At 35.3% G+C, this 27,648-nt stretch overlaps 10 protein-coding genes and 1 long non-coding RNA gene across 18 annotated transcripts in view; 3 read left to right on the forward strand and 8 right to left on the reverse strand.

Annotated features, from left to right (window-relative positions):
* The window catches only part of LOC104722892 (protein LOL2), an 8,564-nt gene extending 7,995 nt beyond the window's left edge, over positions 1–569 (reverse strand). The window contains exon 1 of the mRNA XM_010441147.2: positions 180–569. Coding sequence (XP_010439449.1) covers positions 180–345 — 166 coding nt within the window. The 5' untranslated portion in view covers positions 346–569. The remainder of the gene's footprint in view (positions 1–179) is intronic.
* Positions 1,352–2,149, reverse strand: LOC109127257 (F-box/kelch-repeat protein At4g19865-like). The gene has a single exon (XM_019231825.1). It carries the CDS (start codon positions 2,120–2,122, stop codon positions 1,352–1,354), a length of 771 nt encoding a protein of 256 aa, XP_019087370.1. The 5' UTR covers positions 2,123–2,149.
* LOC104722893 (endonuclease 5-like) lies at positions 2,232–4,786 on the reverse strand. The gene is made up of 10 exons (XM_010441148.2): positions 4,473–4,786; positions 4,234–4,348; positions 3,855–4,035; positions 3,644–3,754; positions 3,471–3,526; positions 3,215–3,298; positions 3,041–3,133; positions 2,867–2,934; positions 2,692–2,765; positions 2,232–2,564 (listed from the first exon to the last, which is right to left on the reverse strand). The coding sequence occupies exons 2-10, from the start codon at positions 4,345–4,347 to the stop codon at positions 2,446–2,448; spliced, it is 900 nt and encodes a 299-aa protein (XP_010439450.1). The 5' UTR covers position 4,348; positions 4,473–4,786; the 3' UTR covers positions 2,232–2,445.
* LOC104722894 (endonuclease 3) lies at positions 7,118–9,305 on the reverse strand. The gene is made up of 9 exons (XM_019232250.1): positions 9,092–9,305; positions 8,695–8,875; positions 8,512–8,607; positions 8,339–8,394; positions 8,092–8,175; positions 7,841–7,933; positions 7,666–7,733; positions 7,467–7,540; positions 7,118–7,333 (listed from the first exon to the last, which is right to left on the reverse strand). Exons 1-9 carry the CDS (start codon positions 9,203–9,205, stop codon positions 7,215–7,217), a joined length of 885 nt encoding a protein of 294 aa, XP_019087795.1. The 5' UTR covers positions 9,206–9,305; the 3' UTR covers positions 7,118–7,214.
* On the reverse strand, positions 9,598–12,039 carry LOC104722895 (endonuclease 4-like). The gene is made up of 9 exons (XM_010441150.2): positions 11,719–12,039; positions 11,327–11,507; positions 11,126–11,236; positions 10,981–11,036; positions 10,816–10,899; positions 10,599–10,691; positions 10,426–10,493; positions 10,155–10,228; positions 9,598–9,971 (listed from the first exon to the last, which is right to left on the reverse strand). The coding sequence occupies exons 1-9, from the start codon at positions 11,830–11,832 to the stop codon at positions 9,853–9,855; spliced, it is 900 nt and encodes a 299-aa protein (XP_010439452.1). The 5' UTR covers positions 11,833–12,039; the 3' UTR covers positions 9,598–9,852.
* LOC104722896 (quinone oxidoreductase PIG3) lies at positions 12,131–14,161 on the reverse strand. Its single transcript, XM_010441151.2, has 5 exons — positions 13,822–14,161; positions 13,242–13,421; positions 12,986–13,067; positions 12,635–12,901; positions 12,131–12,543 (listed from the first exon to the last, which is right to left on the reverse strand). Exons 1-5 carry the CDS (start codon positions 14,071–14,073, stop codon positions 12,347–12,349), a joined length of 978 nt encoding a protein of 325 aa, XP_010439453.1. The 5' UTR covers positions 14,074–14,161; the 3' UTR covers positions 12,131–12,346.
* LOC104722897 (transmembrane protein 184 homolog DDB_G0279555-like) lies at positions 14,559–16,594 on the forward strand. The gene is made up of 5 exons (XM_010441153.2): positions 14,559–14,787; positions 15,239–15,527; positions 15,611–15,733; positions 15,823–16,113; positions 16,213–16,594. Exons 2-5 carry the CDS (start codon positions 15,261–15,263, stop codon positions 16,414–16,416), a joined length of 885 nt encoding a protein of 294 aa, XP_010439455.1. The 5' UTR covers positions 14,559–14,787; positions 15,239–15,260; the 3' UTR covers positions 16,417–16,594.
* Positions 16,682–18,544, reverse strand: LOC104722898. 2 transcript variants are annotated; one of them, XR_757257.2, is made up of 5 exons: positions 18,259–18,544; positions 18,065–18,163; positions 17,810–17,975; positions 17,317–17,553; positions 16,682–16,986 (listed from the first exon to the last, which is right to left on the reverse strand). It is a non-coding gene; the product is annotated as an uncharacterized LOC104722898 (long non-coding RNA). The 2 variants fall into 2 exon arrangements; XR_757258.2 differs by having other exon boundaries at positions 17,810–17,987.
* On the forward strand, positions 22,068–24,462 carry LOC104722901 (vacuolar protein sorting-associated protein 28 homolog 1). Of its 4 annotated transcripts, none has more exons than XM_019233084.1 (4): positions 22,068–22,240; positions 22,448–22,642; positions 23,121–23,821; positions 24,240–24,462. In XM_019233084.1, exon 3 carries the CDS (start codon positions 23,175–23,177, stop codon positions 23,802–23,804), a length of 630 nt encoding a protein of 209 aa, XP_019088629.1. In that variant the 5' UTR covers positions 22,068–22,240; positions 22,448–22,642; positions 23,121–23,174; the 3' UTR covers positions 23,805–23,821; positions 24,240–24,462. The 4 variants fall into 4 exon arrangements, with proteins under 4 accessions (XP_019088629.1, XP_019088630.1, XP_010439460.1 ...); XM_019233085.1 differs by having other exon boundaries at positions 22,454–22,642; XM_010441158.2 differs by having other exon boundaries at positions 22,071–22,240; positions 23,065–23,821.
* LOC104722900 (vacuolar protein sorting-associated protein 28 homolog 1-like) lies at positions 23,827–24,456 on the forward strand. Its single transcript, XM_010441157.2, has one exon. It carries the CDS (start codon positions 23,827–23,829, stop codon positions 24,220–24,222), a length of 396 nt encoding a protein of 131 aa, XP_010439459.1. The 3' UTR covers positions 24,223–24,456.
* LOC104722899 (B3 domain-containing transcription factor VAL3-like) overlaps positions 24,562–27,648 on the reverse strand; it is a 7,139-nt gene continuing 4,052 nt past the window's right edge. Inside the window, exons 6-11 of one of the 4 annotated variants that reach the window (XM_010441155.1) lie at positions 27,216–27,390; positions 26,900–26,979; positions 26,313–26,360; positions 25,954–26,214; positions 25,536–25,573; positions 24,562–25,360 (exon numbers count right to left, since the gene is read on the reverse strand). In XM_010441155.1, the coding sequence (XP_010439457.1) occupies positions 24,784–25,360; positions 25,536–25,573; positions 25,954–26,214; positions 26,313–26,360; positions 26,900–26,979; positions 27,216–27,390 (1,179 nt within the window). In that variant the 3' untranslated portion in view covers positions 24,562–24,783. Of the gene's footprint in view, positions 25,361–25,535; positions 25,574–25,953; positions 26,218–26,312; positions 26,361–26,899; positions 26,980–27,215; positions 27,391–27,648 lie in introns of all 4 variants that reach the window. The other 3 variants (XM_010441156.2, XM_010441154.1, XM_019233083.1) reach the window with 3 other exon arrangements.

The following is a 27,648-nucleotide window of genomic DNA, read 5'->3' on the forward strand; positions in this document are numbered from 1 at the left end:
AAAAAAAAAAAAAAAAAAAAAAAAACAAAATTATCAAATTTGCAGAGAATCTCCCAATCATTCGCGGAATCTAAAGTGGGTTCACTCTAAAAGCCTACAAAATCCATTAAAAACCGCTACTTTGATCAGACTGTACCAAAAATTTTGAAGCAAATCGATAAACCTAAATAGACAAATACCGGAAATTTTGGCGGTGGTGTGATTGGGGTTTACGGCAGCGACTGGAGGAGGAAGAACTGCAGCTTCCCATCCCGGAGGTGGTCCTTCTTCCTCTTCCTCTTCATCTTCTTCTTTTTCACGGTGCTTTTGTTCTTCTTCCTTCTTCTGCATTTGTGTCTCTTCCATCACGCCTTCCCGTCTCGGCTCCGGCGAAGATTTCCAAGGTAACTCCCAATTTTTTCTTTTTTACTTTTTTTTTTAACTTTGTCAAAGCAAAAATTCACAAGAAGTTCAAAAACAAAGAAAACAAATCTAATTGAAAAGGTTTTTTTTTTTACTTGTTCTCACATTGTGACATTTGACACACTATTATTTTGAGACAAATACGGGTCCATTGTGCCTTTAGAACTAGAAGTCTAGAAATTGATGTAGAATTGAAACGATAGATCGTAACTTGGATATAGCTTATATTAATTACATACAAGTCAATCAAACCGAGACGGCTATACCATGCAAGAGCTTCTGACGTAACGGTATACAAAACATCAACCCACACAGCTTTTCGTCAAATTGTTTGTTTGTTAACCAATTTGGTCTCTACATTTTTTTTTTTTTATATCACAGAAGCCCCTATATATAGTCCGGTTGTGGTTTGATTTATTGATCAAGATGGTTCCAACTTATTCAAAACACAACTAAACTTTAACTCAAGTGTGACAGATTTTGATCTTTTGTGATCGGAAAAGAAAGACACAGTCATCACTCATCAGCATGTTGTTAACACAGAAACAATGAATCCGGTTTCACGATCAACGATCAAATGTAGCCTAAGAAGAGAGACGAAAACATGACTCAAGACATTGACCAAATATGGGTCCATTGTGCCTTTAGAACTAGAAGTCTAGAACTTAGAAATTAATGTAGAATTCAAACGATAGATCGTAACTTGGGTATAACTTGTATTATACAAGTCAATCAAACCGAGACGGCTAGACAATTCAAGAGCTTCTGACGTAATCTGGGGACGGTATACAAAACATCAACCCGCTCAGATTTTCCCCAAACCCCACCTCCAACACGCTTTTCCACGACGATCTCCGCGCACCAAATCTTCTTATTATCGGGACTACGGTTCCCGCACTCTTGCCAAATACGTAAGAGTTTCCCACCACAGCTAACTAATTTAGTTGTACTACCGTTCCAACCTTAGTGAGTCTAACCCTTTCACATTTTTCCACCCAAACTTTATGTCACAGTAACTTAACTCACTACCCCACGGGTCAGGGAGACGTTCCCAAGTCTGAGCCTTTATGTCGAACACCTCATCACATGATTCCACCCCTAGGCAGCCTCCTCCAGTTACATATATTTTCCCATCGTGTAAACTTGCCAAGGCATTCATCCGGACTATATTCATGCTAGGTGCATCGCGCCAAGTGTGAGTGCAACAATCAAGCACCCGCACGGCTGAGGACGGTGCATAGTCCACTGGTCCGCCAATTACATAAATTTCTGAACCAACAGCAATGGTGGATGTTGATACTGATGGAAGATTAGAAGAAGAGTTAAAAGTTACGGGAACCAGCAACTGTTCAGTTGTCTTCTTCTTCTTAATCACGGAGTCGGGTAGGTTTCCATTAGGGTTAAGCAAAAGTCTAAACCGTTGGTGAGTGTGAAATCTGATATCGTATAGACAGACGTAGAGCCACTGTTCGGTGTTTCCAAGGTGGGATCGAGCTGCTTTGAACTCGGCGGAAGAGAGAATTGAACGGAAGCTTTTGGAAACGATTGAGAGCGTTGGGTAGTACGAACTCGAGACCCTGGCTAAGCAACTCACAAGGATTTCATCTGGGAGTAAAGAAAAAGACGGAGGTGGTGAAGAAGAAGGAGACGTCTTCTTCGTCCTCTTCCTCTTCCTTTTCCTCTTCCTCTTCTTCTCCGGTAGTTCTACTTGGACGTTCATAGCTCACACGGATGATTTTGTGGAACTGTATCAGATTAGAGAAACTAGGTTTTGGTTTCTTTAATAGCAAGACAACCCCCTAATTATAAATAATTTTTTTAAAGACCCTGATGTATTACCACTTTTTTAAAAATGTATATTGTTATATTACCCATTAGTGCGTGGTTTGTTATTGGAACCTTTTCCCAAAACACCAAAGTTACCTGATTATAATTGTTGGAGGTTCACTCAACCAATCGTACAGTGTTTAGAAAGACTTTTAAAAAAGTGTTATTGGACTTGGATGATCCAAGTGGGGTTCTCTAGGATCTTTTTCTTTAGTTTCATGATCCAGCAAGCTTCGGTTTTGCAGAAAAGATGCGGTTAAGAGTGGCTGCCACGTGAATCCCACCTTGAGCAAGTCTCTTCTCTACAACTGGTAAACGAGAATGGAAATAGTCATCTGCAGAGAATGCAGAAGATCATCAAGTCGTGTCCATGATGAAAGAAAGAAGCTATATATGAGGATCTTGCTCTAGAGTAGATAGAAACTTTGAAACTCAATATGCTTAGAGAGTATGTATATTTACCTCCTAACGTAGTCCCTGGGGTAGCGTTCCTGTATGCGTACTTGCAGGCAAGATCAATGCTTTCAGAAGCATACCTTAATACATCAAACAACATACAAAATCAACAATGGTATATATGATAACCAGAACCAGATTTCTCCCTTCTTGTTGCAGTCAAATATAGATAGATGCTTACTGATTTGGACAGGCTGTTTTGTTAAGTTGACATGATTCCCAAGATGGAACATCATTTGACCAGCCGTTCTATTATATTAAGACAGCCGTAAAAACAAACACTCAATGTGACTTGAGTTTATCTTGGATATGACTATAACTTGCTGAAGCTGATCAGAGAAGGGCAAGATTGTACCTTGAGTTTCGCTTGAAGGGATTGAATCATGCTTGGAAGGCTTGAGTTGTAGTATGTTTCTAGAGCAGACTCAATTATCATGTTATCCCAGACCTTCAAGATAAGAACATTCCAGTTCCGAGTCAGGAAAGATACTTATTTAGCAAGCAATATGACCATAAACAAAGCACTTACATTGTGCAAATTTGTTTTCTGATGGTACCATTTGACTATTATAGTGTTACCACCAAGATCTCCAAGAAAACCAGTATGCAAGGGCTGTGAAAATCAAAATCCACTTAAAAATTAGCCATACATACTCTGTGTTGTTACTATACACTAATCAAAACTCCAGAGTAAATACTAAATAGAGTAGCCAAAACTGCATATTACTCTGACAGCATTTGGTTCTAAATCTATGATTTGATAGAATTTGCAAAATGGGATTAACCTGATGAACATCTCCCATATAATGTGATAAGAACATGAGAGCCTCTGTCAAGTTGTCTGCAAACGAAAAACAAACGACTAAACTCACACTAGTATGATCCATGAAAACTCACAGAACAAAATTAGTAAAACAGAAACATAATATTGGTATCAGATTCACATAATCTAACTCACAGTGGACTAAACTCTGTGAGTTTTTAGAAGCAGATATTAATTGGTTTGTGTAATTGAAGATTGCTCCTGTCACACACAAGTGTTTATGCTTATTAGCGTCGTGGCAGTCCCCTTCACAGAAGAAAAAAACAACATAAAATTTAAACTTAGCAATCTATACAATGGAAACAGAAACATGTATGAATTTAAAGGACAAAAAAGATAAACTCACGACAATATTCATAGTTGCATCTATACTCAGGTGTGTTAACATAGTGCAAAACACTAGTCCATTTCCATTGAGAGAGATGTTTGATCTCATCAGGCCATGAGCAAAAAGCTGCTAGATCTCCTTCAGCAGATTCAGGCAGAAGCTTCTTCACGGCAGCTATAGTATCATCCTCAAAATATCCCTGATCAGGATTTGGAAATTGAAAAAAATGAAATCATTTTAACCACAAAGCTATAACCTTTTTACTCCATCCTAACAAATAAGCTCCACAGCTCTGAAGCTAAATTGATTAAACACTCTCAAGCATCACAACCATACGAACAAATCTCTCTCACATCTATTATCAAGATTCAAGAAACCAATCAAGAAAATTCATCACCTCGGCTATTTTGCAGACAGTGTAATGACCTTCCTTCCCCCAACAGAGAGCTCCACTCACAAGCTGTGTCAGCACGAGTACACTCGCAAGCCACAACCTCAACGACAATCTCATTCTGAAACACAGAGCTTTCAATTTCTTAACAATCTCACATAACCTCAAAGATCAGTCTCAAGTCTTGATTGCCAAACGAACATTGTGGGTTTGTCGTAAAGCAAAGTGTGAAGTCAACGACTTACCTAAAAAAGAAAAGGCTTGATCTTTGATCTTTGCTCCAGCTTCTTTGATTTTTCCTTTACTCCTCTTCCACCAGCAGGTAATAAAAAACTAATTCTTCTTCAATCAATGTTTTTTTAATAATTTGATTAGTTAAATCAAAGACTAATAAACTGACAATTGTATAATCAATTCACATAAAGCTTTTGAGATAACATTGCAAAGGTCCTTAAGGCCTTTACAATAGTATCAAGTAAGAAGTAATAAGCCATGGAGACTAGCACATGGAAGGGAAGCTTTCAAGAACGAAATTAATTAACAGTCTGATATACCACAACCACTTCACGTGTGTTTGTGATACCAAAGCAATTGCCATACCATTTACTAATGAAAATTGCAACTTGGGTAAGTTGGGTTGGCTCCTTACCAAAATCTACTCAAAAATAATAGTAAATTTTTTGAAATTGAAATTAGAAAAAATATTTGCTTCTTTCCTAAGCGTGTATGTATCTATCTTTTCCTCCAACTCCATGGCTTATTACTTCTTAGTAGATCATGAAGAACAAACAATACCTATAATAATGATGAAAATATTATTTTATAATTGTAGTGTGGCTAAAATAGTTGTTTACTACTTAGAATTAGAATGCTTAATTTTTTTTAAAAAAACTTCTCTTGTTAAAAGGATTTGTCTATCACTGATAATAACTTGTGTTGTAGTTTTGGTTGATTTTTTTTTTAGGATTTTCAAAAAGAAATGTGAAATCGCATTTTACTAGTTAAAAGAAATGTGAACCACAGAGTGAAGAATTAGCGGAAAAAAAAACAGATTTGAAGTAAATGAGTGTATGAGAGTTGACAAAAAGAAATGAAAAATGGTATCTATTTGTCTAATCAGATACAACATTTCATAATCTTTGTGATGTGATCCATCAATAAATAGAATAAAAACCTAACTTTATAGCTTTAGTTAGTCTACCTGTTTTCTTTTCTTAGCATTATTAAAATTATATACCAAATTTTTGAAAGTTTTCTCAAAATTTTTCATAAGCTTTTCAAAAAAATTTCATAAATTTTTCATAAATTTTTCATAAGAAAAATTTTTCCCAAATTTTTCTTAGCATTATTCATAAGTTTTCTCAAAATTTCAAAAGTTTTTGGAAGAAACATTCACAAGTTTTTTAGAACATTAGTAAATTTTAGAATATTTTTGAGGATTTGCAAAAGAGATTAACCTAGGTTTGTATTCTTGCCAAAAAAAATAAAAAAAAAATAAACAAGATTTACAAGCAATTGCAGATAAGATGATCTTATTATCTTAATCTTTGACCAAATTAATTGATTTGATAGTGAGTTTATCGAAACTGCATGGCATGAAAACTGGTTTAATGTCTCAATTCACATGTCGAGAGCTCGATCTAACACAAATCGAAAACGGAAAACCTAATAGCAAAAGAAGGTAATGTACTAGTGAACCCTTCACAATGTGATAGAGTCTCTCCAAATAATATATTCTCAACTCTTAAAGGACAATCTGAAATTTTTTCAATTTATATTCTATTTTATCCGCAAAAAAATCGAAATTAGTAAAGACTATAAAATATTTTGAAGAATAATTTCTATTGTTTCTGCGACGATCGTGAGCTTCTTTTGGTCGACAACCCCACAAAGACTATGATTCCAATCCTAAGAAGCATACGACACGTGGATTTAGATGTCGCGCAGTACGATGCCTTTGGATTAGTGGAAGGTACGAATATTAGTTTTATTCACATAAAAAAAATTCGAATTCGAATTTGATATATAATATAAGGTCAGCCAATCTTTTATATTAAATTATATTCTTCAATATACGGTTGTGGTCAAAATTCTCAAAATTCTTTTTTTCTTTGCTTGCATGCACTACATGTCTAAAACCATGCATGATTTTATTATATTTGTTTGCATATAATAATATTGAGTAAAAATCTTTCAATATTAATTAAATCAATCCACACACTTGCTTCAACGTATGCCTGCCTATAAATACCTGCACCATTAGTAAGGGTTTCGACATATACAAAATCACATGACAAGAAGAAACGTAGCTAGAGAAAACAATATCAGTGATGATGATGAGAGTCTCTAGTTGTATCGGAGGGTCTTGCATGGAAGAATAGAGAATGAAGTTGAGCCAAGGATGACTTGCCGATTTTACCAATGAATCTGAACTGATTATGGTGTCCGGCAAGTTGACCTTGGCTCTGTTTCCTTCTCTTCTTTTCGATGTCAGACTCCGAATATGTGAGTAGCATGATTTTGTACCAATATCGTCGTGAATTGTTATCAAACTTTGTAAGTTTTTCGCTGAATTCTTTTGCAAGCATTTGATGCACGCTAATAGCTTTTGCGCCATATATTCCTTTTACTCTACGTAAATGTGGATGTGTCGGTTATGGTTTACCGTTTATTGAGTGAGTTATACATATAAGGTTTTGGTTTTTAAGGTTTAAAAATATGATAAAATCACTCAGATTCTATGCTAATTACAGTTCATATTTTTCAGGTTTAAACATATAGGTTTGGCTTAGTTCAGTTTAATTCTTCAAGTCCACCCTTAATTCCAGAGTTTAATTTATGTTGACAGTTTTAGTTTCATAATTATCATAGTTATAATTAACTCAGGAACAACGGCAACGTAAACTACCATTACACATTAATTATTTGTTATAACAAAAAGAGTGTTCTTGGATGTTTTAATAAAGATCTTAGATCTTTGTTCATGATCATGCTCTAGAAAGCTTTGGTTTTGCAGAAAAGATTCGGTTAAGAGTCGCCGCCAGGCGGATTCCGCCTTGTGCAAGCCTCTTCTCTACAACGGGTAACCGAGAGACGAAATAGTAATCTGAAGAGAGAAACGTGAGAGAAATCAGAATATCAAACTAACCAAAGCATTGTTGCATATTAGAAAAGCTAAAGAAGATCTTGTTTCATAGTGACTGGTCTTTAAATGCTCAGAGAGTGTAAGTTATATATACCTCCTAAAGTAGTCCCTGCGGTGGCGTTCCTGTAAGCATACTTGCAGGCAAGATCAATGCTTTCAGAAGCATACCTTAATACATCAAAGAACATACAGAATCAAACAACTTTCTCTGCTAAATCAGCAACTTTTACAGATCTTTTACCGCGGATTCTTGCAACTAACACATATGCAAATGAAAAAGATTATATGCTTACAGATTTGGGCAGGTCGCTTGGTTAATTTGACATGATGCCCACGCAGGAACATCATTTGACCAGCCGTTCTATATATAATGAAGCCAGCAATTACAAGAAACAATCACAGTGAGTTGAGTCTAACTTGGATATGGTTATAACTTGATCAAGATGACTAAAGAAAGTAATACTATACCTTGAGTTTGGTTTGAAGGGCATGTATCATGCGTGGAAGGCTTGAATTGTAGTATGTTACAAGAGCAGACTCAATTATCATGTCATCCCACACCTTCACAATTTAAAGGGGTTCACAAGTTGGATCAGTAGAAAAACTATAGAATACAATTATCTTGATTTTTCAACTTCCAAAGTTTTATATCCTTCCTGTTAAATTCCTTGCAAGAGCATCAGGAAGGACGTAACGTTTTTACCATCCACATGACTTACACGGTGCAAATTAGTTTCCTGGTTGTACCAGTGGACTTTTATTTTGTTACCACCTAGATCTCCAATAAAACCTTCATGTAAAGGCTGTGGAAAATCCAAAATCCACAATCAAAATTAGCCATATATACACTAAACTCAGTTTCAGTGTAATTAGACTAGTCTCCATTGTATATAAACTCAGAACATCACTTGGTTGAGAATATGATTAGTCTGAAAATTGCAAAAAGGGACTAACTAACTGAGTAACCTGATGGATATCTCCCATATAATGTGATAAGAACATGAGAGCCTCTGTCAAGTTATCTGCAAACGAAAACAAAAGACTAACTCACAAAACTATGCTCCTTGTGTAACTCACAGAACGAATTACTAAAACCGAAACATAAATAATGGTATACAGATTCACATAAGCTAACTCACAGTGGACTATACTCTGAGAGTTTACAGAGGCAGACATTAGTTGGTTTGTGTAATTGAAGATTGCTCCTGTAACACACCAGTCTTTAGGGCAGTCCCCTTTCACAAAAATACAAAAAGAAATAGACATTTATGCTAATGTCAAAAGAGAAACATGAATAAAATTTGAAAGAAAAAAGAACTCACGAGAATACTCATAGTTGCATTTGTAATCAGGTGTGTCAGCAAAATGCAAAGCACTAGTCCATCGCCATTGAGGTAGCTTTTTGATTTCATCAGGCCATGAGCAAACAGCTGCTAGCTCACCATCTGCATAATCAGGCAGAAGTTTCTTCACTGCAACTACTGTATCTTCCTCAAAATAACCCTAAAGGTCCAAAGAAGAGTGCGTAAGACTCAATGATAATGCCTCAAGAAAAAAAAGCTCTCCTTTTTTTTTCCCTCTCAATCTTAACAACAGAGTATTAAATTGATGTTCAAGATTCTTACAACAATCTCAAAGTATTAAAGCTCTCAGATCCATTTAAGACAATTTTAGAGCTAAGCTTATAATTAGAAACGAATTTTAAACAAATCTTTTCACCTGAGCTATTTTGCAGACAGAGTAATGACCATCATCTCCCCAACACAGAGCTCCATGAACTAGCTGTGTAAGTACTAGTATACTCACAATCCACATTCTCAGCGACAAACCCATTCTGATAAAAGATTTCAACAAAGAAAGCAAAAAAGATGGTTTTTTTTTTTTTTAAGATGAGAGCCGGATTCAAGAAGATAAGAAGGAGAAGTCAAGGAGTTTTGCTTACCTCGAAAGACGTGGATTTTATCTATCTACTTCCGCCAGTATACTTCCATTGATATAGTAGTATCTTATAAATGTATGAATAAAAAAATGTAAAGGAGAGTTTGTTATATAGCACTTGTTTGACCTACTGTTGTTGTTGAGTCATTTAAAACGAGTCTCACCCGAAAAAAAGTAACGGCCAGTTTTCAACTTCATAGTGATTTTCACATGTTTATTTGGTTGTTTGTGTGATTTAAGTAACAACATTTAAATAAAATAAGCAGTTAATCATACATATAGTCTAATAAAGAAGTAATAATGATGGATTTAGGAGATGAATAGTTTAATACTAGTCAATGATTATCATACACATGTTAATTAAAACCAGCTTGTGATAACTTTCCCAAGATCTATCCTTTTCCAGTTTCAAGTGCCTGAAGCTGATACACATCGGACAGTTTTGGTTTAAGTAAAGCATTGCATAAACTTAACTAACTTTACATGAGCTAAGGAGCTAATAGAGTAACTGCAAATGTTACTTGGGGATCTTGTTCTCAGTTTCACGAACCAGCAACCTTTGGTTTTGAAGAAAATATACGGTTAAGAGTGGCCGCCAAGCGAATCCCACCTTGTGCAAGTCTTTTCTCCACAACGGGTAAACGAGAGAGGAAATAGTCATCTGCAGAACAGACATGAGAGAAATTCTAAGATCAGGGCATTACATACCAGTGTATAACTGAGATGAACATGTGTGGGTAAACAAAGCTAAGATCTTGTTACAGAGAAAATACTGTTTGTCCAAAGTTCAACCTAATGTTGCCTATATACTTTTGAAAATGCAGTGCCCAGGGAATAAGTATACCTCCTAACGTAGTCCCGGGTGTAGCGTTCCTGTAAGCATACTTGCAGGCCAGATTTATGCTTTCAGATGCATACCTGAACACATCGATCAACAATGATGTAATTAGGAAAAGAATAAGACAGCTGTAACTATATTTCTCCACTATTCAACAACTTGCTAGATCTCTTAATGCAAATTCTTTTTCCATTTTTCTGCTTCTAATATCACTGCAAAGATAATGATATGCTTATCTTGATTTTTGAAAGGAAATGACATATATCTATATGCTTACGGATTTGGACAGGCCGTTTTGTTAAGTTGACATGACTCCCACGATGGAACATCATTTGACCAGCCGTGCTATATTCAACCAGCAGTTAAAGCAAAAAATCAATGTGAGTTGATTGGTTATATAACATACTGGCACTAGAGCTCCCCCAAAAAAAGAAGAAAGATAGATAGTACCGTAAGATTGGTCTGAAGTGCTTGAATAAAGAGTGTAAGACTTTTATTGTAGTATGTTTTAAGAGCAGACTCAATTATCATGTTATCCCAGACCTTCATAATTGAAACAAATTGTTTTGTAAGATGCTGGATCATATAAAGATCATAAGAACACAGTTTAGTCTTTTCCAAAAGTGTAAATTGTTGAGCACCAATGTGATCGATAACAACCACTTACATGGTGTAAATTTGTTTTGCGACGATACCAGCGGACTGTAATCGTGTTTCCACCTTCATCTCCCAGAAAACCAACATGCAAAGGCTGTGAAACTTACATAGAGATAAGATACAGAACTTGTTGTGATAAGACTCATTAAAATGGCAAAGGGATTTTCGGATTGACCTGGTGAACGTCTCCAATATAATGTGATAAGAACATGAGAGCCTCAGTCAAGTTGTCTGCAGACAAAGACAAATCATGGCTCTCTGCTCCATATAACTCAAAAATGAAGCTTTAGAATCAGATTCACTATAATAATCTCACTCACAGTTGAAGACAGTATGCGAGTTTTCAGAAGCCGACATAAGTTGCATAGTGTAATTGAAAATCGCTGCTGTCACACACCGGTCTTGATGCTTATGAGTATCGTGGCAATCCCCTTCACAAAGACACAACATATAGATTGGACTTCGGATATGAAAACAGTTCAAAAAAGGTAAGAAGTTGGAGGATGAAAGAATAAACCGACGACAATACTCGTAGTTGCATCTGTAATCAGGTGTGTCAACATAGTGCAAAGGGCTAGTCCATCTCCATTGCCAATGGTGTTTAATCTCATCAGGCCATGAGCAAACAGATGCTAGATCACCTTCAGCATATCCAGGCAGAAGTTTCTTCACTGCAGCTGCAGTTTCTTCCTCAAAGTAGCTCTGAGGATTGAAAATATATCATTATCACAGATATCACAAAAGATTCAATCCCAATCAAAGGTACAGTCTTTAGCCAGATTCCACCATTACAGTAATCTCCTAGAACAGTTTAGAGCTAAATTGATCTTCAATTTGGTAATAAAGTTCTCATATTTATAAATCACGATGATTTCACTAACTCTAGGGTTTAAGCTCAGAATCTGATTTTTACCTCGGCGATTTTGCAAACGGCGTAATGACCTTCTTTGCCCCAACAAAAAGCTCCGTGGATGAGCTGTGTAAGCACGAGTACTGTAGCAAACCACTGTCGCAGCGACAAACTCATTCTGAAACAATTACAAAGTTTCGATTTTTTTTTGTTACCACGTCAATCGAATCAAAAGTTTCGATTTTGCAGAACTTTTCAATTTCGGGTTGATCAGAAGAACAATGCTAGAAGCCTAAAACTAGAAGTCAAAGTAACTGTCATAGAGGTACCCTTCTTCACAAAGCCGTGATCTTGTTAGTCTTTGCCTCACTTGAAAATATCCAACAATTTTTTTCATTATAAATCCCAAAAAAAAAAATATATATATATTTCATAGGATTAGGTCCTTTGTTGATTTTGTCATTGGAAACTGAAATTGTTCATAATGGTTCTTGTTAAAAATACACATCATTTGATTTAGTCGACTATAATTATTTGGTATACAAGAGCTTATTATCTGATAAGATCTATGGAACATAGACTCACATAGTCTTTTTGATCAAACCAGAAGAGATACACAAAACTCTTGTATATTTATTTGATTATACACCATGATTCTTGTCTCTGAGCATTTCTTCCTTTGCAGAGGGGATTAAGTCTCAAGCAGAATCTTACCAATATGGCTACTACTCTCCATAAGGCTATGAGCTTCTGCTGCTTGTGACAATGGCAAATACTTGTGGATCACTGGTTTTACCTTCCCCGCTTCTATCGCTGGCCATACATTCTTCTCGACTTCTGCTACAACAACGGCTTTGTTTTCAGCACTTCTTGGTCTTAATGCAGCTCCTGTAGGAACGAAACAGATCAAGATTATCAGTCGGTCTCAGTTTTGATTTTGAGATGTATATGATTGACTCTGATTGTGTGTGTTAAGTACCTAAGACAGTGAGACGCTTTGGAAGCAGACTACTTAGTTTTATTTCAGCATTGGCTCCTCCCATTAAACCAATAATACATAACCTTCCATCAAAGTTTAAGCTGTCGAGGTTTTTCTGCAAATATGGTGCCCCGATGCAGTCCAAGATAACATCCACACCTTTCCCATCAGTTTCCGCTTTTACCTTTGCGACAAAGTCCTCAGTTTTGTAATTTATACAAACATCAGCCCCGAGTTCTTTGCAAGCAGCTAGCTTTTCCTCATTCCCTGTAAGTTTACATTGGAACATTGTCAACTACAACCAAAAAAAAAAACATGGAGGTTATGGATAAATTAAAGCTTAGACCAAACCTGCTGTGACAAATACTCTCACTCCTAGATGTTTCGCTATTTGAATTGCAAATGTCCCAATCCCACTAGAACCTCCATGAACCTGAAATTTCAACAACTTTCAACATTAGCAAGGAGATAGACAAGTTGTGAACAGAAACGCCAAGAGAGAAGAAGGTGAGTAATAGATGAAGCCTCTAGTATTGCCTGTACAAGGACTGGCTACTAACAAACCATAGAAACGGTCTTATACATAGTAAGAGGAGATGTGAAATACCAAGAATGATTCACCAGGGGAGAGGCGCCCCATCATGAAGACAGTTGACCAGACAGTGCATGCCACTTCAGGGAAAGCCGCTGCATCCTTCAGCGAGATACCAGCGGGAATTGGGAAGATTTGTCCAGCAGGTACAGAAACTTTCTCTGCATAACCTCCTCCAGAAAGAAGAGCACACACCTGAGACAAAGAGAGTCAGTCAGAAGTTTAACCCAAGACATCAACTTTATACATTAAAAGTAGTTTGGTGGCCTAATAAGCCTAAAGTGAAACTAAAAAGCCAAATCAAACACAAAACTGTAACAAGCCTCAATAGCAACGAACATGAAAACGAATTGCAACTAAACTGAAACCAAATTAGTTCTAATTCAAATGTTCTTAATCCTAAATCAGTAAGAACACTAGTGTAAGCACTGAGCACTAAACAGCATATTCACACAAGTCTTAATCCAAGCTCGAGGAATCAACGGAACTTACAAACACCAGACCCTAAAACCAAAAATTGAATATCTATAAGCCCTAAACAAGATTTTTCCCCAATTCCCAGAAACGAAAATGACATAGGAATCGAGCTTTCTACCTGGTCTCCAACCTTCCAACGAGAGACGTTCTTTCCAACAGATTCAATGGTTCCAGAACACTCAAGACCAAGGTAAGGGCTTGAACCAGGTGGTGGATTATAAAGGCCAAGTCTTTGGAGAGTATCGGCACGATTCAAAGCAGTGGCGACAACTCTGATAAGAACCTCATCGTCCTTGACTTCTGGGTCTGCCACATCTCGGAGTTGCAGAACCTCCGGCTTGCCTGGCTCCGAGATCACGATCGCCTTCATTCTTTTCTCTAGCTTCCGTATTCAAACTTTCCTCTTCCTCTTCACTTTGAGCAAACAGATGAAAAGTGTTGACCAAAAAAAGCCCCAAACTTTAACGGTTTTATTGGGTTTGTTCCATCCAAATTAAAATTAACTTTTGGTTAGGTTAACCGCCACAATTGGGATTGAACCATCACAATTGGGATTTAACCACCAATTACTACAGTTTGTAGAGAGAACCAAGTCTCAGGCTCAGCAATATGACGTAAACAAAGAAGAAAACTCAATAACTAGTAACTACCATCTCAATCATATACATCAATTTCATGAATCTTTGAAACCAAATCCATAACTACCCATAACTTTTGTATCATTATCATTCATAGTTTCATACCATACCGACATGGGTAGTTCTTAAAGTTTCCAATACTTTTGGGTTTTTCCTTGTCCAAACAAAAATCCAACAAAACCGTGTGAGCGAATCAGTGAGTAAAAAGACCAATGCCGACTTCTCTATGCAAATCGTAGCGACTCACGTGGTAAACGCGTCGCCATTTATATAAACTCCCAAATTACATAATCTCATTATTTAGGACCCACGTTTGTGAGTGACTCCATTAATGGCGGTCTCGTGCTCCCTCATTTCTACATGATCTACACAGAGATCTGATTATACTATTATTCTCCAGACTCTCACTCTCTCATCTTCGTTTCTCCTCTAGTAGCACTTCTCTGGTTAGTTCATCTCTCTCTCTCTCTCTCTCTCTCTCTCTCTCTCTCTCTCTTATGTTCAGATATTAATCGAGATCCTATTGTTTCTTTAGCTTTGAACCATTCTATCGGGGTAATAAAAAAATCGTCCTTTTAAATTGGGTTTAGGGTTTCTTCCATTCTAGAATTTTGACTTTTGTCTCAATCAATCTAAAGTTTCGAGCTTTTCAATCGGCTAGATACTGTTTTGTTTGATACAGCGATATCTCGTTGCTCCTCGTGTTCTAATTCGTATTTAGATTTCTATATCTCATGAAAGTATCGTTTTTTCAAATTGTACAAATAACTTGATGTTAGATTTGAGATCAGGAGAGAATTGTCTGAATATAATGCTGACACGTTTGTGACGATTCAGATGTTACGGTTGATTAGAGTTCTTGGTGCTAAAGAGGTTTGTGTGAAAATTTTGATGCAGGGTTGGGTTGCAGGGGGAAAAAATGATGGACATAATGAATCTGAAACCTCCACAGATCACTTTTTATTGCTCGGCGTTTTCCGTCTTGCTCACAATTCATTTTACGATACAGCTTGTATCTCAGCATCTCTTTCACTGGAAGAACCCAAAGGAACAAAAGGCTATTCTCATCATTGTTCTCATGGCTCCTATCTACGCTGTTGTCTCCTTTATTGGTTTGTTAGAAGTCAAAGAAAGTGAAACTTTTTTCCTCTTTCTAGAATCCATCAAAGAATGCTACGAAGCGCTTGTGAGTAATTTAGTCTTATTGCTTGTGTTAATAATATTCAACATAATATAGAGACAACACTTACCAAAGTCTCGATTTTGCAGGTCATCGCCAAATTCTTGGCACTGATGTATAGCTATCTAAACATATCTATGAGCAAAAACATTGTGCCTGATGGAATCAAAGGAAGAGAGATTCACCATTCTTTCCCAATGACTCTTTTCCAGGTTTGTATCTATCTTCGCATGATTTGAACTAATATCTATTTGCCTCATTACCCTTAAATTTAAAGCCTTTGTCTCTATTGTTATGACAGCCTCATGTAGTCCGTTTGGATCACCGCACTCTTAGACTTTTGAAATACTGGACATGGCAATTTGTGGTCATCCGACCCTTGTGCTCCACTTTGATGATAGCTTTGCAACTCATTGGGTTTTACCCTTCTTGGTTGAGCTGGACATTCACTATCATTGTCAATTTCTCGGTTTCTCTGGCGCTGTATTCTCTCGTGATTTTCTACCATGTGTTTGCTAAGGAGCTTGCTCCTCATAACCCACTCGCAAAATTCCTCTGCATCAAAGGAATCGTCTTCTTTGTCTTTTGGCAGGTAATGTTTGCATAATCAGTAAACTCATCTTTGAATTCAAATCTCTTTAAGTCATGGAGACAAATACTTATTAGATTCATTTGGATAATGAAACTGCAGGGAATAGCATTAGACATTTTGGTGGCAATGGGAATCATCAAATCTCACCATTTCTGGTTGGAGGTGGAACAAATCCAGGAAGCTATTCAGAACGTGTTGGTATGTCTAGAGATGGTTGTATTCGCCGTGGTTCAGAAGCATGCTTATCACGCTGGTCCTTACAGCGGCGAGACCAAGAAGAAACTCGATAAAAAGACCGAATGATCGTGGAAAGCGACTGGTTTTTATCAGCCATTTTAAAATAGCCAATCCTTTTGGTGATCTTTGTATGTTATGTTGATGAAAAAGAATCAAAGCTTTTTGCTTTACAACTTTTGGTTGTCAAAAGAAACAATAATGTTGACATTTAGATGATATGAAAAGTAAGACCATCATTAGTGGAGCAAATCCTCCTAAGTTACTCTCATATTAATTAATTATATACTTAATACTAAATTAATTAAAGCAATCCTAAGAGAATTTAAGCAAAATCACCCCTCCACTAGAGAACCCAAAAAAGATTGTTCAATCATTTAAATAATATATATATTTTTTTAATTTGTGTTTATTAATTATCAAAGTTTAATTTTTAAAATAATCAATCTAAGTATATACTCTATCTATATATAAGAGTGTGAAATGAATGTATATACTCTATCTATATAAGGGTAGTACACGTCCAGGTGGAAGAAACTTCAACCATATATCTCTAGCCTCATTATCAGGTTGAAGGCCAGCTTTCTCATCACCGCCAAAATAGGTAGCGTAAATTCGATCAGTCGGTAGCCCATAGACCTGAGGCATGAAAACAGGGAGGTCTGTGTCAGCATCTCTTAGTGAAAATATACAAACCAACAGAGAGAGAATATAACTAAACAAAATTATGAAATACTGTGGCAGGATATCTCCATGAGATGTACAGACTAATGAAAACAGAAGAATCACTTTACAAAATTGTGACATACTGTCGAAGGGAGGGAGATAATAGTTCACTAAATATCATGCACATTTTCTTAAATCAAGTAAACAATGACAAATGTCCCTTTTTCTGAATGTGTAGGAAGAAAAAATATACTCTTTGATCCATAAGGTATTGCAAAATAAGATGGTAGTGGTTCTAATTACCTTATTTAAGAGCTCCCAAGCCCATCCGATAGCTTCGTTCTTGAAATAATCTCCAAATGACCAGTTACCAAGCATTTCGAAGAACGTGTGATGGTAAGTATTTTTGCCGACATCGTCCAAATCGTTATGCTTTCCACCAGCACGAATACACTTTTGAGTGTTATGCCCGAGTTAGCTTGCTGAGCTCCGTATTTGGATCGGCGGTTCCCAAAAATATAGGCTTATACTGGTTCATTCCTTGAAAAACAGAGAAGTTTCAAAGTCATTCGTTTATCTAGCAGTGACCAGACATATCAAGAGAAATTAATATACATAGCTAAGAATCCCTAACTACAAAGTCTTATTAAACGACAATAACAAAAATCACTAACTAGCAGCTTGAAAACTCACTACTAGCACCCATGAAGCAGTCGTACACAAACTAACCTATTTGCAGAGAGCAAGAACTAAACGAAAATAACAAAAAGCTTCAAAGAAAGGATTTGAAGCTTACCAAAATTGATACAACGCCTTTGCCACAATCATCTCCATGAGCATCAATTCACTAACTTCCTCCTCTACATCTTCACCAGTTTCTCCGGCTTCTCTGTTACAGGACAAACTAATATTTGGATGATTCTGTCTTAAAGGTTTTGAGCACCGGCTTGATGACGTTCCATCTGTAGAGACAACTGCCAAATTAGCATATCAATCTCAATTTCAATTTCAATTCCTCTTTTGATGCACATAAATAAAACCAAAGACTTACCATCTACAGCTTTCATAAAGTATGGAAGCAATCTTTTATAACGTCGTTTGAAGTAACTCCTCTGCTTCTACATTTCCTAAGCATGAGCTTTGATTCCATCTTTTCACCACAAACAAAAAAACTAAATCATCATCCATAATTCTTGTAATTATGATCCAATTCTAACAGATGCTTAAAAGATCAAAGAAACTTACTGTTCGAGTCCGGACAGTTGCAACGAAATATATGGTATTGTTCTTCCTTGTTTCGGTTTCTTCTTTTGCCGTTAAATTCGCTGTCGTCGGTGGAGTTCGGACTCGGAGAGAAGATCGTAAAGCCAATTTTAGCCGGGTGGCCAACAAACCTCCAATTTTAGCCGGAAACTTCATGGGAATCGAGGTGAATAGATTCGATTTTTCGATCACGGCATCAATCGCCTTTCCTTTCGCCGTTTGCAATGAGAGAGAAGAGAGAGAGAGTCGCGATGAATGAAAGAAAAAAATGAGAAAAAAAAAAAACACTTTAATATTTTCGCGTTAACCTATCACCAAAGGACACGTATCGTTCTTAATGGGTTGCTCCAAATGCTTCCCACAGAACTGATACTCTACGCTGTGGAGTAATGATGCTCTAATGTCAAAAGCACTAGAAGACTTATCTCCATTTTTTTGTTTGGAGTCCCTTATTTTATTAAGGTTGTGGGAAAAATCTATATAATAATAATAATCTGAATAAATATCAACAACAATTTGTGATTTTTCATTGTACCTTTTCGTAAAATATATACTCCCTTTTAATCATAAGAGATGATTTTTTAAGATTTTCACCAAGATTAAGAAAAAATAATAAATGATATATTATTATTAATTACTTTTGTTTTATATTTTTTTAATATTCATTTACTCATATTTTTCTTACACTTGTCATTCAACTACATGTCTATTTTTAATTGTTTATTATAAAAGTAAAAACATTAATTATTTATTTGATTTCAATAATAAAAATACATTAAATACACTAAGAAAACCATCCTTTGTGATACAAAAAAAAATCCTAGAACATCAACTTTTATAATATGGAGGGAGTATATATATTTTTTGACAGAAAATTTTAACGGTTGCATCTCTCTAAAAAGTTGCGTCTGTTAACTGTATCTATTACAAACAGTTGTATATATTCAAATATTCACATCTTTATAAATTTATATATAAGTGACTTCTTATCATTGTATTCAAATTTTTTTATATATTTTTGACAGAAATTTTTTACAGTTGCATCTCTCTAAAAAGTTGCGTCTGTTGAATATAGAGTTGTATCTTTTAAAAACAGTTGTGTCTATTCAAATGTTCACATCTTTAGAAATCTATATATAAATAACTTATCGTCATTGTATTCAAATTTTCTTTATATTTGTATTAGTTAAAAGAGAATTTTATATTTTTGACAGAAATTTTTTACAGTTGCGTCTCTCTCAAAAGTTGCGTCTCTTGAATAGAGTTGTGTCTTTTACAAATAGTTGTGTCTATTAAATGTTCACATCTTTAGAAATCTATATATAAATAATTTATCATCATTGTATTCAATTGTTTTTATATTTGTATTAGTTAAAAGAGAATTTGTTAGAAATGATGTTTCATCACTGTAAAAAAATTATTGCAGTTTGATATATTTTGTTATTCGTTGTAATATTTAATTATAGTCAGTCTCTAGTCTATATAATAATAACAATCTGAATAAATGTCAACAACAGTTGCGATTTTTCGTCGTACCTTTTCGTAAAATATATATATATATTTTTTTTACAGAAAATTTTAACGGTTGCATCTCTCTAAAAAGTTGCGTCCGTTAAATGTGTCTATTATAAACAGTTGTGTCTATTCAAATGTTCACATCTTTATAAATTTATATATAAGTGACTTCTCATCATTGTATTCAAATTTTTTTATATATTTTTGACAGAAATTTTTTACAGTTGCATCTCTCTAAAAAGTTGCGTCTGTTGAATATAGAGTTGTGTCTTTTAATTACACCACGGCAAATTTTGTTTATTTAATGAACCATTAAAACTTTTGATTTATCTAATGAAACGTTGCAATTTTTTTGGTAAATTTGATATTCATGGTTGTGTCTACAATATTAAAATATATTTAAATATTTTTTTGTTTTCGTTTAAGTAATTTTAAGATACTCTCTTTAACCATCTATTCATCGAGGGTGATGATGTATGAATCCAAACCGAAATTTTTGTTTTTAGCTGTTAAAAAATGTGGTTCACGTTGGTTTTTCAATAAATGAAAGCATATTGGCTCTTATATGTTTGGTTTTTTTTGTCACAAGTATATATTTTGTCTACTCCATGCTTTTTTATTAGAAAACTAATTGTATTATAGAAAACAATATGGATTTCTATATTTCTATTTTTTTTAAAATATCTGATTATGAGTAAAAATAAAAATAAAATATTAAAATTCGTTCTATCATATTTTCTACTGTTGAGAATATTCAGTTTATTGGGAGATGGAAAACCGGTGATCAACAGAAAAATTGACGGTTGAGATGATTGTCCAATAAACTATCTTGATGACAAAGACTTATCTACAACTTTATATAGGTTAAAGAAATTTGTATATTTAGTTCTAGTCATAATACAATCAAATTGAAATCTTACCAACAAAAGATACTGAATATGAAATATTTAAAAGTTTGAAAAGGTTTTGGATTCTGACTACCAAAAAAAAGGATGAGCATGTGAGAGCAATGAACCCGATCGTCCTGGGCCAACCATCTTCCTTAGACGCACACATTGTGATGCTACATCATACACCTAAATATTATTGTTATAAGTTTTAACTATTATTGTTTCCCTCTAATATTTATTATATTATTTATTTATGTGTGATTCGGGATAATTAACCAGCATCTTAGGCGGAGAAAAATAAGTAGTAAATACATTCAATATTGGATTAACTATATATATATATATAATCTATTATAATTGCCAAAATGTTTAATGAATACAGGTTGTTTTATATAAAAATTTGTTTCATCTATAAAACGATAGTTGTTTGTATTATATATTCATTTACAATAGTGCCTTTATGAAAATAGATATATTCTTTTTATATGAATATATAACTGAGTTTTGATTCAAGTAAATAAAATATGTGATAATTTTCTGTTTAGTTATATTCAAATTTGAGAGGATTGGTAATTTTCTAACTGATTGACTGAATAGTAATATTAGTATTTATTTTTTATGAAGTAAAAATTGATTTTGGAAATAGAAATATCTTTGACTTATGCTAAACAATATAAAAAATAATTAATTTAAATGAATTTAAACAAAGCATTATGTCATATTAAGAATTGTCCTCAATTAATATTTGTAATTTATTATATGATTATTTAAGAAATTTATAGTGTCTTATACAATGTACTCATAATTTTATCATTTAAAACAAAACAAAACAAAAAGAAATTTAAAAATATAATCATTTACATGTCATATTTGACAACAAAAGAACAAGTTGTAATGGTTCATAAAATATACAAAAATATGACAAGGTTAAGAAGAGAAAACACGACTGTAGATTGCATTTTCTCATTTTTCAGAAATTAAAAAATATTTACAAAAAGATACAGATAAAAGGTTAAATTGAAAAGATGTGAATGAAAGGTTACGAATAAAAACGAACGAAATAACACGACTGTAATGTAATCAGTTAATCATAAAAATTTGTTTAATTTGATGTGTGTAGTGTGTAGCATTGATAATTATTTATTTAATTATATGTGAAGTTAATATTATTTTTTAAAGTATATTTTTCAAATAAAATATGAAGAATTTTTTTAAAAAAATTGTATGTTTTTAAAATTTTTATTAAATAGTTTAAAAATTTTAATAATTTAATAAATAAATTTAATTAAATAATTTTTGTAATAAATATTTTATTAAAATGAGTTCCCGTGCTCCATACCTACTAACTATAAAAGAGAAGGTAAAAATAAAATAAATCGCACGTAAAATACGGGAAAAGGCGTGCGAAAGGACTCGACAACAAACGTAACTTGTCTCTCAGATCAAATACGTCTCGATAGCCTCAAACAGAGAGATAGAGATACCCATTAATGGTGGCTCTCTGCTCTAGCGATTCTCTCTGAAAAAGTGAAAACCTTTTATTTGTCAACTCCTCTCAGGTCAGCTTTTTGTAAATTTCAACTCTTTTTATACATATGCTTTTAATACAATTCTTGAGATTAATTTTGGATTTAGGGTTTAATCGAGTTTTTCGAAATCTAAGTTATAAGTTTCAATAAAGTTTAGATTTTTAATTCGAAAGTTTCATTTAAAAAAAAAAAATGATTTGTTCGGGAGAATCGATGGTGATTGATTTGTTGATCCAGTGACAGAGGTTCGTTGCCTTGCCCTCGTGTTGTTTAGTTTCATACCGCGTGAAGCTTTCGTCATCAATTCATCATAAAGGAGCCGTGTTAGCACACGCAATCTCTCTTTCTCTCTCTCTCTCTCCAATCTCCATATCTTTCTCCTCTAATCCGGAGAAGTAGCTCGACCATCCAGATCCTCCAACTTGCTTCCTTGTGAGTATCTCTCTCTGACTCTCTCTCTCTCTCTCTCTCTCTATATATATATATATAAATTGTGGCTTTTGTTTCAGCAGATGAAAAAATTTGGGATTTTGAGTGTTGGGTTAGAATGATTTAGGGTAAGGGTACATTGGGTTTTCTCCATTTCTTGCTTTGGGTGATTATGATCTTGATTGCATATCATCTGCTCTCTGGCTTTTCTTCAATGTCTTCTGGTTCTTGAGATAATCTGCTGAGCGTTTTGGCTGAATGATTCGTTTCTCAACCATTTTCTCTATTTTGCGATTTACAAGATCTATGAAGTTTGGTGTAGTATTCAACTTCTTGAATTTGGATATGATCCTATGATTTCTACCTGCATTTCTCCTTTTTGATTTGGTTAGTTAGATGTTAATCTTACTGTGATTTGATAACAGAAGGAAGCTTTTTTTGCTTTTTCTTCCTTGCGCGTGGCCCATTCTCTTCTCCATAGTTTCCATACCTGTTCTGAAAGCTCATCAAGTCTACAGCTCTTAGTTTCTGAAAGATGGAGGTCAAATTATGGAATGATAAGCGCGAGAGGGAAATGTATGAGAATTTCGCTGAGCTTTATGCTATCATCAAAGCTACTGAGAAGCTTGAGAAGGCTTATATCCGTGATCTGATCTCTCCATCTGAGTATGAAACCGAGTGCCAGAAACTCATTGTCCACTTCAAGACACTATCTGCAACGCTCAGAGACATGGTACCAAATATTGAAAGATTTGCAGAGACATACAAAATGGATTGCTCAGCTGCAGTTTATCGCCTTGTGACTTCCGGTGTACCAGCTACTGTGGAGCATCGAGCTGCTGCTTCGGCTTCTACGTCAAGCTCTGCTTCTGTTGTTGCTGAGTGTGTACAGAACTTCATCACTTCCATGGATTCTCTGAAACTCAACATGGTTGCTGTTGATCAGGTGTATCCGCTGTTGTCTGATCTCTCTGCTTCTCTTAATAAACTAAGTATTTTGCCACCGGATTTTGAGGGGAAGATAAAGATGAAGGAATGGCTTTTGAGGCTGTCTAAGATGGGAGCTTCAGATGAACTCACGGAGCAGCAAGCAAGGCAACTTCACTTTGACCTCGAGTCATCCTATAACTCTTTTATGGCTGCTTTGCCTAACGCTGGGAATTGACCGATGTGCCACTAGAGATTNAATGGATTGCTCAGCTGCAGTTTATCGCCTTGTGACTTCCGGTGTACCAGCTACTGTGGAGCATCGAGCTGCTGCTTCGGCTTCTACGTCAAGCTCTGCTTCTGTTGTTGCTGAGTGTGTACAGAACTTCATCACTTCCATGGATTCTCTGAAACTCAACATGGTTGCTGTTGATCAGGTGTATCCGCTGTTGTCTGATCTCTCTGCTTCTCTTAATAAACTAAGTATTTTGCCACCGGATTTTGAGGGGAAGATAAAGATGAAGGAATGGCTTTTGAGGCTGTCTAAGATGGGAGCTTCAGATGAACTCACGGAGCAGCAAGCAAGGCAACTTCACTTTGACCTCGAGTCATCCTATAACTCTTTTATGGCTGCTTTGCCTAACGCTGGGAATTGACCGATGTGCCACTAGAGATTGATGTGTGTTTCGGTTTATTTTGTATAACTTGGCTTGATGTAGTTTACAATGATGGCTTTAGGACAATGATTTTTGTTTTAAGACAATCTGCTACATTCGGGAGATGAATGTATGTAGACAAAGCAAGGCCTTTCCTTTTGTTATGTGAAGTTCATGCCAATCCAGAAAATTGTTATCGAAATGTAATGTATGAAAAACTAAGCTTTTACATTATTTTTACTCTTGGCTTTATGTTGCTAGGTTGGTATAGAACCAGGAATTTGTTTGATGTCAATTTGCAAGTTACAGAGAACTGAGAAGTATGTTTAACATATACCAATTATAGGAAACCTGAAGGGAATTTAAATTTTGCCCATTTTCATTAGATGTGAGTCAGAAAAGTAATGAGCTTTCATCAGTAAGGATATTAACTGCCCATTTTATCTACAAAATGCGCAATGCCTGTGGTGTTAAAAAAAATATACTTTCCCAAAAGTTTACTGGTTTCTCCCTTCGTAATCTATTCAGTATTCACCTTGCAGCAATAGGAGTCTGCAAAATCTATATGGAGCTTGTGGTGGTCTCTGCAATTTCTTCTTCTTCTTCTTTGTTAATTTGGCTATGAGCAGTTGATGAGCTTGGTGACTTGAAGCTAGACTTCACTGTGTCATCATGATGCAGAGTCTTTTTCTTGGTAGTTTTGTTAGAACCAGGCAGAGATTCTCCGTCTTTCTCTGGTTTGAAGTTCAAATCCAATTGGCCTTTCAAAGGCGAAGCAAGACCCTCATGGTTCTCACTGTTGTTAGCAGATTGGCGAAGTTCATTATCAGAGTTTGGTTGCTCGAGCTCCGTGTGTGCATTGTCTTCTTTCCCCATCTGCTGCTTTTCCCTCCGTAACAACAGAGAACGCCTACGGCGTTTTCCAGCTTCGGAGACCGCACAAGAACAGCAACGGTCGTGTTTAGTACCTGCCCCACTTGGGGATTGTATGCAAACGATACAAGTACAGTCATTTCTATGTCGGGGGTGCTTTTTGGTTGTTTTAGGTGACATCAAGAGTCCTTCAACATCTTCCATGGTTTCCTCATCCTGCTGTTCAGCTACAGGTTCTTGATCTGGGGTGCATGTTGATCTAAAACTAGACAAAATTCAGAAGAAAATCAATGAGCTTTCAACATTTGGCAACACTTTCTGACCATGAATAGAACCAGTACCCTAATTCGATTCTCCTGACATCATTTAAGATACGATTCACCATTTCAAAAACCTTAAAGTAAAGAGGAAAGCTAATAAAGCAAAGATGTGTGATTTACCCTGTATCATCAATAGGCTTCCCGATGATTGGAGCATCCTATTTTCAAACCAGAAATATTACAAAGATATAACTCAGTGAATTAATATGTTCCAAAACAAGTAAAACAGGATTTGAAAACAAAACAAAAAGAAAAAGAAAAACATGGTTGATTATGGTAGAAGACTAATCAACTGTGCAGGTAAGAGCAGTCTAAGCCAATCATGTTTTTTATAAGCTTGAGATGAACAATTTCTAAACCTTATCTGGTGAATATATGAACAACAGTCAACAGGTTGCTATATCATGAAATATTCTTGTCTTCCAGAAGAAACAATAGAAACTACAGCCAAACCATAAGGAAACTGAAAGAGAAGTAATATCCTTAAGCGGCATAGACCTCATATGCAAATAAGTAAATCAAGAACATATGGATGTACCTCATACTCCTCGAACTCAGAATCCTCTATCATAACTTTAGATGGAGTGAAGTTGGGAGGAGGCAGGAGGAATCCTTGAACTTCTTCCCACGTTAGCTTCAGCTCGATGTGGTCTCCCTTTTCAACTTTTCGACGTTTACCTCTTGTAATCATCATGCTGCTTTTCTTCTTACTGGAGGAAATTTCTACCCCTGGGGTTTCTTTAGTTATATAGGCGGACTTCTTAACTTTAGACAGTGAATGCATATCAGCTGGTTCAGCCTGCTAATGGAAATGGAGAAGAGATATAACACTACTATGTTTTGTTACAAAAGCTAACTTGTCATGAAAAGGTGTCAGATAGGATTTTAATTACTTACATCTCTGTTTGTGCAAGTGTCACGATTGCTATTCGTTGAGTCAGTTTCCTGCAAAGACACATTTGATGAATAACAAGATACCCAGGATTTCTAGTATTTGCATCAGTTATGAGTTTCTCCAGCTAAGATATTCTGCTAGAATCTAAAGAAAAGCCCATTCGCAACAGCACAAAGTCTACTTCTAACATAGATCCATGTAGAAGCACACTTACTCATTCCTTATCCATTTTATCTGTCCACAAAGAGCATATCTTGTAACCAATTTACATGGCGGAATAAACATGACTTCCCAGAACTTTGAAAACTAATCCAAGTCATGAGACAGAAAAAAGTGATAAAAGAACCGTTTTCGAACTGCATACTTGAGAATTTTCTCCAACCTACTGAATCTCTTCACACAGACTGAAAATTTCTAGAGAAGTAAACAATGCATTTGCAATTGTGCGTTGTCTATATTCTAAAGTGCAGCTGACATTTAGGAAAGCTTCTTAAAACTAGCCGTTACTTGACTAGTAAATTAAGATTGTAACAATAGTGAACCAAAAGTACTTACTACCAAAAGCTATCTAGTTAATTTAGAAAGTAACCTGATCAGATGATTGAGCAACGGAAGCCTTTCTGAATCCCAACATTAACTTCCTTTCTGGATCTAATCGATTGAATATGACTAAAAAAAAAATGGAAATCAGTTCCCAAGCATAAGCTCTAGAAAAAAGAATTATTAACTCAGAATAAGTGTAATATGCTTGACAAAAGTAATCAACTAAAATAGTAATTCAGAGAGGAAAAAGAATTGCTTCCTCATTAAACCGATGGAATTGTGAACAGTAAATTCTACTACATAAAACATATTTAAGCATTAGCTACATGGTAAACCAAATTACAATATTACGAACGATATACCTGTATCACCAGTCTGCAACTGCAGGCTCTGTATGCATGGACCTACTCCCTCTAGAACATAAATTCTGCTCTTGTTGGTGGCCCAAAAGCGAAAATGAAATATCCATTCTTTACCCATTGGGTCCAGTATTTTGAGAGGCACACCCTCGGGGTTGGAAATTTGGGGTAAGAAAGCCTGTTATACAGCAATGCTTTGTTCATTTGGCATCTTATATTTGATATGAGACGACTGTAAAATTTCCAGATGCTATGATTACTATTTTCATGATACAAAAGCAGTGAAGTATTTGCTATAAGCACCAGATAGCCAAATTCTAAATTCTTTCCACATGAACCAACCATATAAATAAGAAAAGAGATTCCATACTTGCATAAGCAAACAGTATTTTACCTCTGCACATTTCTTTGGCAGCACCATCCGCCCAACTCTTCC

Source organism: Camelina sativa, chromosome 11, assembly GCF_000633955.1.
Source record: "Camelina sativa cultivar DH55 chromosome 11, Cs, whole genome shotgun sequence".
NCBI classification, from domain to species: domain Eukaryota; kingdom Viridiplantae; phylum Streptophyta; class Magnoliopsida; order Brassicales; family Brassicaceae; genus Camelina; species Camelina sativa.